The sequence below is a fragment of the Cyprinodon tularosa genome, unplaced genomic scaffold (genome assembly GCF_016077235.1).
Source record: "Cyprinodon tularosa strain WSP-4 unplaced genomic scaffold, ASM1607723v1 ctg93, whole genome shotgun sequence".
Taxonomy (NCBI): domain Eukaryota; kingdom Metazoa; phylum Chordata; class Actinopteri; order Cyprinodontiformes; family Cyprinodontidae; genus Cyprinodon; species Cyprinodon tularosa.
This window is the reverse complement of record NW_024039707.1, coordinates 606,884-622,030: the sequence shown is the minus strand read 5'-3', so window position 1 is coordinate 622,030 and position 15,147 is coordinate 606,884. Positions and strand designations below refer to the sequence as shown.

Genomic DNA, 15,147 nt, shown 5'->3' with positions numbered 1-15,147 from the left:
CTCAGCCCTAGTACCGTTCCAATTCTCGAGAACGCCAGATCGAGAACGCATCAAATCCCCGGATGTTGTTCTCACCCCGCCCTCTTTATCGAGCATGCATCAGAGCAGACTTGTGCGTTCTTCAGACTGACCGCTTCCCCAGAATGCCCCGCGGCCACAGCTTGATTCGAGACAGTGCTCACAGTGTTAAGTTAAACATTCCCTTTTCTGCTGCTGTTGTTCTTCAAAAGTACGTTTTGAAATCGTTTGAGGCGATAACATTATACATTTAAGACTCCCTGTGTGGTCTGTTTACAGAGTTAGTGCGAAATTTAAAAAAAAAAGTCCGATGTTGATCGGACCAGAGTGACCAGCAGACCTCCGAGAGTAACCGCAGCAGGGCTAAATTTACCCCGTCTGTAGTGCACTTCTCTCGGTCTAGTTATGTGTGAACTACCGCTCGTTCTGATGGCGGTTTTTTTGCGGTTCGGTAATTTTTTTTTATGTTTTTTAAGCTTTAGAAATGAAAAATATTGTTTTCAAAATGTTTTGTGTAGGGAATAAATAGTTTTGACTGTTAAAGAAATGCTAAAGAACGTTACATGTGATGATGTCACGAGTACGCTTCTGTTCCAATACACATACGTGCTTGTGTGCTCGCGTTCTCGTCAAGTCCGATCTTCCTGCATTCTCGCCAAGAACGAACTTGACGAGAACGCGAGTACGCACTCGCGTTCTCGTGAATTGAGAAACACCTATAGTTTCAGTTGTTTCACACTTTTTTGCTTATAAGAATATTAGTCACATGTGTTAATTCATAGCTTTGATGCCTTCAGTGTGAACATATATATATATATAAAAACACGCTTTATATGAGTTGGAGTACAATATCAGCTTGAACATCTGTCCACATATTACTCAGGGGGCTTGTGTGTTTTATGCCCAGACACATGGAAAAATTGCAGGGAACATTGATTATGGCACATTTGAGAAATTGGTAAGCCCTATGAACTTGTTTAGCAGTTCTAACGCAAATGTGACGTTTCTCCTTGGCTTTACCTTTTTCATACCTAATCCAAAATACGTAAGTTATCCTGCACTATTTTCTGTAGTTATGCTAATATCAATGCCCAGAACTTCCATATCAATGCATATTTTGCACAATGTTTTTTTTCTCCCACACTGTTTACATTTGATCACATAAACTGGAAACGTTCATTTACTGACTGAAATGTGTACTATACAAAATTTCCTCTTATAAACACTGACAATAAAAGTTGTCTATGTCTATATGTTAAGGCTTTTAGAGGACGTAGGGACCACTTTTAGTCATTCTGTCTCATTCTATCTCTACTCTCCCATTCAGCAGTACTGGTTCGTTCCACCCATACCCAAGTCGGCCTCAGCAGACGGCCGCTCACGCTGAGCCTCGTTCTGCTGAAGGTTTCTTCCTGAAAAGGGAGTTTTTTTGCTCTCCACTTTCGCTGCATGCATGCTTGGTGCCAAGGATTGCTGAATAATCTACACCCAAATGCAAGTAAAAATCATTGATGCAAGTTTATCCAGGAGGAGCATGTCTTGCTAGTCTATGACCGGATGCAATCAACTGGTTTTCCTTAACAGACAATGTTAAACCACTCTGACTGAAGATTATTCAAAAAAGTTTCAAACAAACTAAAATGATAAGTCGAAGTAAATAAAATGGCTTCATACCTCCAAGAACACCTAAATGTTACACTCAACAAAGGAGCTAAATTCCTACTCATAAAAGAATAAGAAGACCGTGGTAAATAGAATGTGTGTCAATTGTGATCAATTGTAATCAAGTATGACCAATAGGGTTTTCTTTATCTCACTGTCAGTTCGTAAGCCCTGACAAACATTAACAAACCGTCCCCATCCTCTGGCCAAAAACATGACCAAAGTCCGCTTTTCATCAAGCAGGTAAAAATCACATCAGCTCACAGCAGCATGTGCACTTCAGCAGTGAAGCAAGTCAGCTGGGAGTGAAAACTGGATCCAATCAAAAGGATTTCTAAAGCAGTTTGGACAGAAAGAGCATGAAAACATATTTTCATGATGAACAGACTCCCAGATGGATGCTGTAATATTCAACAGTTGCAATAAACTGACGATAGTAAGCTTCAGCGTCTACCAGTGTCTGGCACACTGCTGTGGCATTATCACGTTTGGATGCTCAGAGACCAGACATAGGTGACAAGTAGTCTGCGTCAACTATGTCAAACATTAACCCATTTTTTGTTTTTCTTTCTTTCTGTTCAAACTGCATTTGTTTCTCAAACAGTTCATGATCTTATTTAAAAAGAACAAATAGGCTCCAATACAGTCTCAGGACACCCTTAAACCTTAACAGGAGAACATTTTACACATTTTACTTTAGAGTTCCACCTTTTTTCAGGCTCAGTTTCTAATCCCTTGTAATGTGATTTGAAAATAAAAAAAAATAAAGCTTTAGTAATGATTTTATTGGAGGTTTTTCTGCAGCTAGGTGAGACTATAATGTAGTAAATAAATATATGATGGAAAAAGAATATACTTTTTTTACCTTTGTTTTACCAGGTTGACGACTGACTCACATTTAAAGACAAACTGAAGTGAACCTACAAGGCGTTACAAAAAATGGTTTCAATATATTAAGTCCATTTTTTTTTTTTTGGTCCATCTGAGTAAATCTTGGTGAAAACACAGCATTAATAGAAAATTATTTGTATGCCCATTATTCTAACAAAACACCACTAAAGCGAATTCGCTTTGATTAAAAGTAGTGAAAAGATTTGTTTAGTACCAACTTTTTTGAGATCTTCTCACAAAGAGAAAAAAAATTGTCCATGTAAACCAGAACATTTAACTTCGAACCACATGAGAACGCTTAGTCTATTTAAGATGAGTCTGGGGTCTTAATTGTTTCAAAGGGTTTTATCGTTTATGACATCACACAATGCAAAGCGTATCATGTCGGGTGAAGGCGATTGCAGGGTGCATCTGGAAGCTGTGTTGGATCAAGGTAGCATCAGATTCACACCTTCAACCGCTTTCCAAAACTGCTCACTTGTGCATTATTTATGTTGGCAAAGACCATTTAACTTTTTAATACAATTATTCAGGGTTTAATCTGAGGCAAAAGCTGGAGCCCTTTGGAAGAAATACCACTACTTGTTTCAAAAAGGCTTCAAAAGCTCCAGCCAAGAGCACAGGAATGTCACCTTTGCCCCTTTCTGTTGAGTGCAACCAAAAGTGGGACAGAGGGTTGTTCTTGATCCAGACTTAAGCCGGTTTCTTTTCAAAGCTGCTCATTTATAGCATTATTCTGCAAAATGCAAGTCATTTCGTTCTGATTGGGATCAGCCCAGCTCCAAGTGCCTTCAATCATTTGGAGTTAGTCTGTTTTTAGTGTTTTCTAGTCTTATTGACCTACGATGTCTTGAGTGCAGATGAATCCTCTCTCATTAAAAGATTGAAAGTTAGAGACCTAAAACTGGACCTTGTGGAACACCAAAGCTTAAACCATAGCTGTTTAGAGAACACATCACCGACATTTACTAATTATTTCTTGTGTTTTGGTTAAAGTTGAATCACATAAAGACACTTTCAATCTGGTAAAATCTATGCATCTCAGGTCTATGTGCAACAATTACATCCAAAACCTGACAAATGTATTTCCTGTCTCTTAAAAGGCAGCATATTGTTTGGACTGAATTTGTAGAAATATTGACAGATATTGGTCTCTATTTTCCTTTCTTAATACTATATGATTGTAATTAAATAGATAATAATCTGCATCATGCTTAGTTTTGCTTTGTGTTTATGTTTATAACGTGTAGTTACCGCAACAACATAGTTAAAAGTTACAGGTAAAATCAGATAACAAATTGTGCAGTGTAATCTCAGCTTAATTAAATAACCTCACTCATCTAATGAACACCTATACATCTTACTGACTGGATATTAACCGTTAATTTAAAGACTTTTAGACATTAAAAAAAAATATAGCAGTTAATCTTCAAGCAAAATACCATTTTTCCTTGGTAGCAAAGGCCCCTTTACAATGATGGGAAAAATAAAGTGCAAACTTCTTTTTTAAAGAGGTTTAAAGGGCCTTCTCTGAAGCACAAAAGTGTGCAGTAACACACCCAAGATGTTTGTAGTAAAAATGTCTTTGCCACATATCAATCTGAAAAGGTTATAAGGCATTTCATTTGGTTAAGTCCATTTTAAGTGAAGATTATTAAATTCTGCAAATCAGAAAATACTCATCTGAGATCAGACCACACAACACTGATAATAAAAAGAGAAATCACTGACTCAAAGCTTTAGTAAATATTATAAGTGTTGAATTTCATCACAGTGAAACGAGATAAAGACAGAGCAAGTACGGCTTATTACAAGGAGAAAGTTTCTTCTCTTCAAAAGCAGCGTATGAACAAATCACAAGATTTCCTGTATTCTAAAAATCTTCTACACTCACTTAAAATCTTGGTCTTACGGACTAAAACCAACAGAAAGTGTGACAAAATTCATCCACTAGGACAGTAGATGGAAAGCCAGCAATGCTGAAAGAGGTTCCCCCTGGCACCCCATGGGTAGTATTTACTTTTCCCCATGATTATATTACTAGAAATGAACACTTTTCTCTCCTTCTCAGCTGTGAATAAACCGTCTGGTTTTGGAAAGCATTAGATCCAGCACATTTTCAACCCATCTGTAGCAAACTAAGTGAAATTACAGCAGGAAAGTAACAATCACATGTGGAGGGAGCTTCTTCCTGCCAAATGTCCTCCATTACCTTCTTTCTGTCTACGGCCAGCAACATGGGACAATAAGACTGAATTAAGTCATGTTACAATAGGCTACTTTACAAAAAGATAGAACACAACTGAGGTTAAGGTTACTGGGAGCACCGGTCTTCATCCTCCTAGTTCACACATTAACCTTGCAGGGATCAAAGTTCCTAAAGATCAAAGTTGCGACACAAAAATACCCATAACCTGTTTCACAGCATCAACTTTACTCTAATTGGCATAAAGCTACAACTGGCTGCCAGCCAGTGTTTGAGCAACAGAAGTCAATCTCTCCTGGTTTAATTATGCCCACCATCAATATTTGATGTGCTTTAAAATAATATACACATCAATGTGAAGCACAGACTTAAAGCTGATGAAGGCTTTTCCGTGTGTTTATTTCAGCTGCATTAGAACGAGATCATGATGTGCAGAGACGGCTATGATGCAAGTGTGAACACACAACGAGCAACAACGTCTGTTGACCAAACTTACCGGGAACACAAAGTTTTTTTATAAGGTGTGCAAAATATCAGCAGATTGGGCAAACCCAGAACTGCTCCGGAAAACCCGTCTACAGCAACCGAGACACGATCAGAGCAATGCTTTATCCTTCTGTTCACCCACTACAATATGACGGTTTTATAAAGGAAAATCCTACCTTTAATGAAAAATATAACAATTTTAGCACTTAACAGATGTTTTGTATTGGGTTATACATTTAACCCAAAAAATGGGGGAAAAAATGTTTTGTTAGATACTGTAACAAAATGCTTAAAGACCTGAAATAAAAACGATTGTTTACAGACGTGGTACTGACGAGAGAGATGCACAGGAATGAAAATAAAGAGCAACAGTTCAAACATAGCCATTTAGGTAATATAAGTACCGTAAATATTCCTACTTTGAGAATGAAAAATAATAAAGAAAGGTTGAAGCCTAGCAAGACAAACAACATTTAAAGTAAGGAGGTTAATATTCATCCTCTCAGGGGGTATTCAGTCTCAGATTTTTAACTTTTTAACTTTTCTACTTTCATCAATTTATCTCCCTGCTTTTATTTCCTCTAAACTATTTCTTACTGCTCTTTTCTAATAACTGGGGTGACATAATTATACTTAGCAGTTAAGACATTTGGATTAATTAGGGAGTTTAATGGTTAAATTGATGCAAAAAACCTAATTTATTTGATTCAATTGTTAAATAACTTAGCATGATTTTATTCAACACCATATATTAATGTATTTATTAATTTGGACCAGCTCATAGATGATGATCCCAATCAAAAAGACTAAGCTACAAAAAAACTTTTAAAAGCATGTTTGATTTCAGACTAAAATGAACATGTGTGCAATATTGTTTTTGGTCAGAAAATTTTTGTTGCCTACAACTAGATGATAGATGATATTCATCCATGCAATTAGAAAAAAAAAAAAAAGTAAATCAATTTATTGACCAAAAATGGGGAAATTCCCTCTCTGCAATTGACCCATCTCCTTTAGGGAGCAGTGGGCTGCCTTTGTGCGGCACCCAGGGTGCACTGATCTAACCGACTAGGCCAACACTCCTCAAATAAAAGAAGATAAGACTTCATTTAAACTTCTAACACTTGATTAACTGCATCTTTAGCTGCAAAGAGCCAAACATTCTCTGTAGCATCAGCCTTTTAATGTAAAATTATTTCTTGCATCAGTTAAACTACTTTATAAGTTGAATTCTAAGTTTTGATTGAAAAAGAGAAAAAAAAGTTCTGATATCATCCATTCATCCATTCAGATGCATAAATTCATTAATATATTCACTCAATAATGCATTCATTCATGGTTTTGTTCAATTATGTGTTTTTATCTTAAAAGCATATATTTACAAAAATGTCTTATTAGATGAGTTTTATCATCATAGTAAAATAATTGTCCTAAGTTTCTTAACAGGTATCTGATATGGGCATTCTTGGAAGTCTTTCTAAGGCTATCAATTTGTTTAATCGACTGGAAATTAGAAATATATTGAGACGCAAGTTTTGGCAATATCATCCACCTCAAGATCTAAGTTACAGTAGGCTCTAAGTATATCCTGAAGATACTCATTAGGCTTAAACCATCATAATACTGCCACCGAGTTTCACCAAATAATGGTGTTATCTTTATACCATACCCTCCAAAAATACCACACCTCAATGTTGCCGCTGTGCAGGATATTTTTCCCCATAAACTTGGTGATATACGTGATGCTTTCATGATGAAACTGGTCTTTGCTAGTTCAAAGGTGGATGGTGCTTATGCTACGTTTAGATTGCATGCTGCAGAAGCAGCTGAAGCAGCTGGTTTACATGCAAAATCAATGGTTGAAGTGCATCAAGGTGCATCAAAGGTCCTGCAGCACGTTTAGAGCAACAAGAGCAGCGCATCTTAACGTATCTGAGAAGCTGAAGCAGCGCCTCATGAGCTTCTGAGGCGTGGGATGCGCTTCACAAGCAGCAGCTGCTAGAGTTGGAAAAATTTTACTTTTGCTGCCCGACGCACTACATCAACAAAGAAGCTGATCTGGGAGCTGGCAGGGAGACAGACACAGCACTGCTGATGCAGATCGCTATGATCACTCCTCTAAAACTGTATATTAATGCATAGATTAACTTAAATGTTAAAACCTGCCAGTAAAATATGTTAGCTTTTATTAATCTGGTGTCTGCAGTTTGGATTACGTACATGACAAATTCCTTCCAGCCACCACAAACATTAGTGGAAAACCCTCAAGAGGCGACTGGGCCAGAGGCTGCTGTTGAAGGGGATTTCCAGGGACAGAGCACTGCTTGTGTATGGGGGGGGTTTGGTGCTGGTATATTTGAAGGCAGAATCGTAATCTTGATTAACTGACTGCACAGACATGTTTTGAGGTGAACATTCTCACTTAAAAACATATTAAATGTACTTTTACCCACTTATAACAGCAAATATATGAAAACCGCTCTTTGCCATTGAACACAGGAGCAGCAGAGGCATCGGACGCTTCAGGAAACACTTTACTGGACGCGGTTTAGGAGCATCGAAGATGCCCTTGAGGCATGTCGGACCTTAATGTGAACAAGCATCTAAAATAAAGCAGCAGAAGCTTTTTTGTTGCTTCTATTGTGTGCAGTCTGAAGCATAAGAGTCTAGCACCAGTGTTAGAAAATGCTTTCTAAACTCTCTCCTGTCAAAAACATTTTTTTCGTTTTAAGTTGTTGAATTTCATTAGCCCAGGTCATATGGGAAGTGTTGGCCTAGTGATTAGATCAGTGTGCTCGTGCTCTAAGAAGGTTGCAAGTACGCGGTTTGACCCCCACAGCCTGCTCTCTGGTTTCCCTGAGTAAGACCCTTAACTCCCCACAGCTCCCCGGGCGCCGCACAATGGCAGCACACTGCTCCCCAAGGGGATGGTTTAAATGCAGAGAGTTAATTCTCCAGTGTGAGATCAATAAAGTTCTATTATTTCTTTATTATTTCTTTATTTCTTTCAGCCTACTACAATTTCTCAAACATATCCCATCTAGGTGGTTTCTAAAATTCACAGGCCAAGCAGAAATCATACCTGGGTGTGTTTCTGTGTGCGACTGATCATAGTGAAGTTTAGTGTGCTCAGCTAGATTGGTGCCGAGGTCCCACAGGACCTTCCTGAGCTCTAGGATGGGGTGGCTGTCCTGCAAACTGTCCTGCTTGGTTGCAGAGTAAAGGTTGCTTTAAGGATGAGCAAACAAATGATGTTGACACGATCGGAAGAATAAATACAGTTTTACAAATAAGAAAAAAATAACTTTTGTCCACCAGAGCTGTGGAGGGAAACACATTAGGAGCTTAGATTTAAACTTTATATTTTAGCTGTTAAAGACATCGTTATAGGTTACGGGTTTATCATAAGTTCTTCTTATAGGTTATTATTCTGTGCTTGACAACATTCGTTTTGGGGGTTTGGAAAACACCTATAGTTATGAAACACTTATTAGTCTGAAGCCATCCAGTTATCACTTATAAGCCTTTATTTTTGTTAGAGATTTTGGTAACAAACCGATTCTGCGTGTTTTTATATTTTCTGCAAATTATTATAATTTTTTTTTTATTTTGATTATTAAATATTTATACAATTTCAACAAAATGACTCCAAATTATTACAATGACAGACTTACATCCATGCTGTATGACTGACGGAGACAAAAAGGGTTATGAACTTTAACTCAGTGTAAACATGGCAGAACGTCATTACACCCTGATGTCCAAACATGTATTGATTTTGGCTCAGAGTTAAGCACCTTTTGGCTGCTAAGCATCAAGGGACTTTATTTACAGACTTATTACATATTTACAAACCTTTTCTCAACAGTTCTTATATCTATTTACATATATATAATATATTTCAGTTATTTTCCTGTGATTTTTAAACTCATTAATTACAAATAAAAATTCAAGAGATATTTTTAAAAGTAAAAAAAATAGTCTATTTTTCTTTTCTTTTCTTTATATTTTGACAAAGTGCTCAAAAAGGCCTTACAGAAAAGTTCCTATCTTTTAAATTCTTTGTAGAAGAAGCTGCCAGGTTTAACTGCAAATGGATTTTTTCTTTACAGTTATTTTCTCACTTTAAGTTGTTTGAGTTTGATTTTTGCTTGCCTGAATACTGCTATTATTGCAGATAAAACCACATTGAGAGTATTTTTGCTAGACACTGTAGACAAGAAAGAGTAAAGCCATTTAAGTCATCCAATGCCATATTGTGAGCACACAGAAAACTATAGATAGTCAAAGCAGATTGGCAAAGAGTTAACCAAAACCTTTAAATTAATAGTTTGGAGATTTTCAATTCCCCTGGAACCTCTTGTCACTTTAGCATTTTAGGTTTTCTGTAGGATCTAGGTCTGGGTTGGATAAAACTCCCCTTTTTTGTCCCTGCAGAGTCCAGCACATGTTTATATAAAATGTCCTGGTATTTCAAATAGTTCATGATCTCTGTGAGGCTGCAAAAGGCTGCAGAGGAGAAAGAGGACCACAGCATCACATATTTTCAACAGCACTTAACATAGCAAAGCGCATGGGGTACTTTTTTTTTCCCCACTCATTCTCAGTTTCACACTAAAGCCAACACCTAGCATGTGGGGCATTATTAAAGGGATGTGATTTATCAATGAAATCTTTATTTTTTCTTCCTTAAAGTTCTCCGACAGTGAGGTTTGATAATCTTACGTCCCATCCCATCCTCCTCACTGTGCATGATACCAAGATAAATTGAAGTTGTTCAGCCTTAATCATCACAATTCTAGTTGTGTCAAAGTTTGACATGTTAAAAGTAACCTATGAAATTTACGGTTGTAACATGGCAAAATGTGAAAACATTAAAATGTTATGCATAGTATTGCACTACAGTGCTTGTTACTTGAATGGCTGACGTCTGCTCTTTCCTTTTTGAAGAGGAATCGGCCTATATGCCACAACATCGGGGTTCCTACAGCGTAAGGCAAGTTAAATTCTAGACTTTTTAATGCCGCTTAAAATAAAAATTTAAGACCAACTTTTTAATAAACAGAAGAAAAACCTGGTAGCAACAAATGTACCCCAAATGTTTACTTTAGTATAAACAATTACTTTACGGCCCAGTGGATGTGTTTGAAATTTTGAAAAACTTTCCATATTGGAAGAAAGCTAAAAACAAACAAATAACAGATATATTTGTAACAACTAATAACCTGAATTCACCAACTTTGTTTTGTTACCTAATCAATCCCTCTACTTTCATAGTTGGCGTACCGCCAATCGTTATCCTGAGATTTGGTTCTACAGACGTTGTTGGTGATGAGAGATATGCTGTGGAGGCGTTGCAGAGACAAGGGTCAGAACAGAGAAATACCTGTATGCTGATGAAGGTTCTCAGTCATCCAGGTCATAGTCATTCCGTAAAAATTCAAAAAATATCCACTGGACTTGGTTTTCAAGATTTGAAGACGTTTCGCCACCTCTCCAGGAAGCTCTCCAGGAATTCAAATGTCATTTGGAGAGGTGGCGAAACGTCTTCAAATCTTGAAAACCAAGTCCAGTGGATATTTTTTGAATTTTTACGGGAAGATAAATACCTGCTGCTTCTCCATTACTTCATTTTGACACTTTGAGTTTCCGGCTTCGCACATGTGTCTCCACTGCTTTGATTCCCATCATGCTTCATCTACATTCCCTGGTAGTGGTTTTAGCCATGCAGAAAACTCTTGGATAGCTTATTTTTTGTTGAATTTAAACTTCCCCATGTTGTCCAGATAAAAAGTTACTGGCACATCACCCCAAGGTCCGGCTGCAACATCTTTTTTATTGGTTCCACTATCGGGACGGAACCAATAATGATTACAGCGAGCGGTTTGGTAAATGTAAGAAAAATATTGTCAATTATTGAAATGGATAACAAAAATAAAATCCTATTTATGATGTGGTAACAATTTTAAGACCTAGGTAAGACTTTAAGACATTTTAATACAAATTAAGGCCTTGATCTTATATTTTAAGACTTTTTAAGGGTCTGCAGGAACCCTGGACCAGGGGCAGAGCTAGATGGAAGGCCAGGGGTGGCCATGGCCAGCCTTCGCCAATCATTGGCCACCCATACCATTTTTTTCCCTCTAATACAGACTAGTGGCAGCAGTAATACTCTCAAGTGGAATATTCAAAACATTTTAACTTTTTATGGTTAATTTTGCACATCAATATACTAACATCAAAGATGATAAGTACAGAATTCCTGTTCTTTTCAGAGCTAGATTTTGTGTTTTATTAGGTAAAGAGAAAAGTGTGCATCTCTGCAAGTAATGTAGGAGTCTTCAGTGAAATCAAAGATAAATAACAATAAAAACAAATATCAAATAATCAATTTATGTAAATCTTAGAACTTGTAAATATCAGCTTTACACAGAATGCTTATTGATACAAGTAGGTAAGTAATGACAATGTTAAAGATTTACACCCCAGAACTCAAAACTGAAAGAGTTTATCCACCATACCTTTGATCTAGAAATTACTGATGTTTGCATCTATTTGATAGCAAAGGCTTTGGAAAAGTATAGTTAGTCTTTATTTAGAAAATATGAATGTTTTGCTAATTAATTTTCCTGTTGGAACAGTTTAGATTGACCGCGGGGTTCTGGTGTCAATCCGCTTTCGGCCACCCCTCAGTGTACATTGGTTATTGCCTGGCCGATACGGTCTCCGCCAGTCACGTGACCTTTGTTGCTAAGACGCCATTTTAGGTGGAAAAGGTGTAGTGTAAACAACCGCAGCATAGCTAAACGAAGGACTAAAGGCCTGTTTACATAGCAGCCTGTCCAAGATAAGTCATTACAGTTAACATAAGCCTGAAAACAGGGGAGGATTTAGGAAAATCGGTCTCCGCCAGTCACGTGACATTTGTTGCTAAGACGCCATTTTAGGTGGAAAAGGCATAGTGTACCGCGCCCGAGGTAAACAATAAGGCTCGGGCACAGCGCGTTGCATTCTGGGTACGCCGCCATATTGGTAGCTAGTTGGTAGCTAGTTGCTACGGTAAACAAAGACCTAAAACAGCATAGAGACAGAGCAGAAAGACGAGTAAACAGCTATGTTAAAAGCGAAGAAAGGATGCGGAATATACCGAGACACACTGCAGAGGGAAGCCAGGGACCGTTAGCTGCAAAAGATGGGCTTCATAAACGGACTTGATCCCTACGAAGTAGAAAGCAAGGAGTGGTGCGTTGGGGAAGAATTTCTACCGCCGTTTGCGAGGGAGGACGTATTTTCGTATCTAGTGTGTGGCGTCAGTGCCTACACACATGAAGAGTTTCGCTGCTACAAGTCGCTAGAGGCTTACAAACAGCTGACAGATGGAAAAGTTCATGACATGGAAGTTATCAAGCCGAATGAGAACACAGTCATCAGAGCCAAGGTAAGCTACCGTCTCAACATGGTGTGGTGTTTGTTGTGGTGATAAGACTAGGTGCTGGCACTAACGTAAAACATCAAAAATTTATCTAAATAAATCTTGTGCTGACTGTACGTGTCCAGGGATAATGTAGTTAAATTCTGATGATATATGACTGTCCTAGCATGGTACTACCACGCAGGGGCGGAGATAGATGAATAAAAAAGTATGTTCTGTAACTTACCAGAATGAAAATGCCGGGAACACACTCTCATGGACGCAGGGATTGAGTTGAAAGTTATATTTGGCCGTCTTACAGCAGCGACCCATGCTAGCCGGCGACTCTTTGTTATGGAGGACATTTGTTTTCCATTGAGACGCCTCCAGGTTGGAAAACGGTAAAAAGACAATCCATTTGAGATTTTTTTCCCCGTCCAGTCACAGCTTGCGCTACTACACCCTACGACACAGCAACGGGCGACCATAACGACAGCAGAGGTAAAATGAAACGGCAAAAAACTAAGCAAACTACTAGCAGAAGAAAGCTAGTCCTTACAGGCGCGAAGTCAAAGTGTAAACAGTGGGCTGACCAGCTATCAATATGTCTGCCGCGCAACGTGTGACGTCATGTGCCCGAGCCTTATTGACGTCACTTGGCGGAGACCGCATCTAATGAAAGTTGCATTTATTTATTATGTTATTAATGTAAAACTATGCAGTTACAATGTAATATTAGTCTTTTTTCTACCCATATTTACCAGTGGTACCAATAATTGCAAATAAACTTTAATAATAAAATAAATTAGCCCCAATATTTTGTTGCAATTTTTTTTCTTACCTTATTTTCTTACTGCCTTATAACTTTATGTGTGATAGCTTAATTTATTGCATAACAAGGGAGTTTAACAACTTTATTAATTTGTTTATTGATTATTTACTTAGATCATGAATGCAAAAAGATGGCAAAGACAATGAATTTAAAACTTTTTACAACTGGGACAGGTTTTAAACCCTGTTTCTTTGGTGAAGGAGGACTCCAGAGTTGCACATGTCCCCAAGTAACAGCTGTGTAGTAACGAGGTCTGCTCCAACGCTGACAGTCACAATGCTTGGTGCAGCCAGACCAAACGCAGACTACTCATTCATAAACGCACTCAATCCCCCCCTTGGTACTCACATGCTGCTGCTGCTGGTCGGTTATCAGTAAGCGATGTAGATCCGCTGCCAAGTAACTGGACACCAATTGTAAACAGGCTTTATAGGTCTGCTTCCTCTCTTGCTAATGAACACCTTCGCAGACACGCTGCTTTGAGATAAACAGAGGCAGATATGTGGGCTTGTGTGTACACAAACTCTCTCTATGTCTCTCTTTGAGGCTCTCGCAGCTTCACACAATCACTAAGAGTCAGTTTGGGACGGCCGAGCTGGCGCTCACAGCCTGGACTCTCTCACTGTCACTCTGACTCTCCTTGCTCACACCCTTATGTGTCACTAAAGGAACTAGTACTCTGGCAGCTAGATGCTAACTGTCTACTGCGGCTAAAGTAGCTAGCAGCTGGTAACGTCCGTCTCCAACTGGCGGATATAGCTGCTGCGCCTGCCTTCTAATTAAGCTCTCTCTCTCGGTAAGCTTTCATCTCTCTCCCTTTTTTGGCATGACGCAATAGGGACGTGCCCACCGGGTCTGCTCTCAGCCAATCACGATGAAGCAGAGTGTAGCGCGCGGTGAGCGGCAGTCTTTAAAAGCCGCGGTGAGCGGCAGGGTTTAAAGAGCCCCAAACATCCCCTACGTCACGTCGCGCACGTCACCCGAAATGATAGATTGGAAGCAGTCGCCCCGAGAAATAATGGTGGCATCGACTTGTTATACTATATGAATATGAACCATACCTTTAAGATAAAATGGATAAAATAATGCCAGAATCTACTTCATACCACAGATTATTTTTAGAAAAATCGGAGGCTTAACCATTCTTCTAAATTGTGATTATGAGGTTTCAAAATTACCACTAAAATTGTCTAAATTTCACCAACAATCTTTATCAGCAGCAAAATGTAGCTTTGTCCATAATTTCTCCCCGCACAGAACTAGTATCTAAAACAACCAATAAATAACTAGGAAAAACAAATCTTTATTTCTGAAACAATGGATTGACAAAGGAATAATCTATTTTAAGGATTTACAAAACAATGAAGGTGAAATTTTTAGTTATGAAGAATTTCTTAAATCCAAAATCTTTCCTATTACCTATAAGGAATTTCAAATGGTGATAAATGCTATTCCCGGTGGTATTCTCCAATTACTTAAAGACCATTTTAAAAGGCAAGAGGCAGATAGAGTTGACCTTACCCTCTTTATTAATGGTGTAAACTTTATAAGTCATCAACGTAACAATACTACGGAGCCCCTCTGATGACATGGTCAAAAACAATGTTTAATTGTGGCCACGAAGTAGTATTTCGTGCGCAC

General features: G+C 38.3%; 1 protein-coding gene across 1 annotated transcript in view; it reads right to left on the bottom strand.

Annotated features, from left to right (window-relative positions):
• The window catches only part of pcxb (pyruvate carboxylase b), a 383,732-nt gene extending 369,438 nt beyond the window's left edge, over positions 1 to 14,294 (bottom strand). Inside the window, exon 1 of the mRNA XM_038274777.1 lies at positions 13,855 to 14,294. Within this exon, the coding sequence (XP_038130705.1) occupies positions 13,855 to 13,856 (2 nt within the window). The 5' untranslated portion in view covers positions 13,857 to 14,294. The remainder of the gene's footprint in view (positions 1 to 13,854) is intronic.
• Between the last annotated feature and the right edge of the window lie 853 nt (positions 14,295 to 15,147).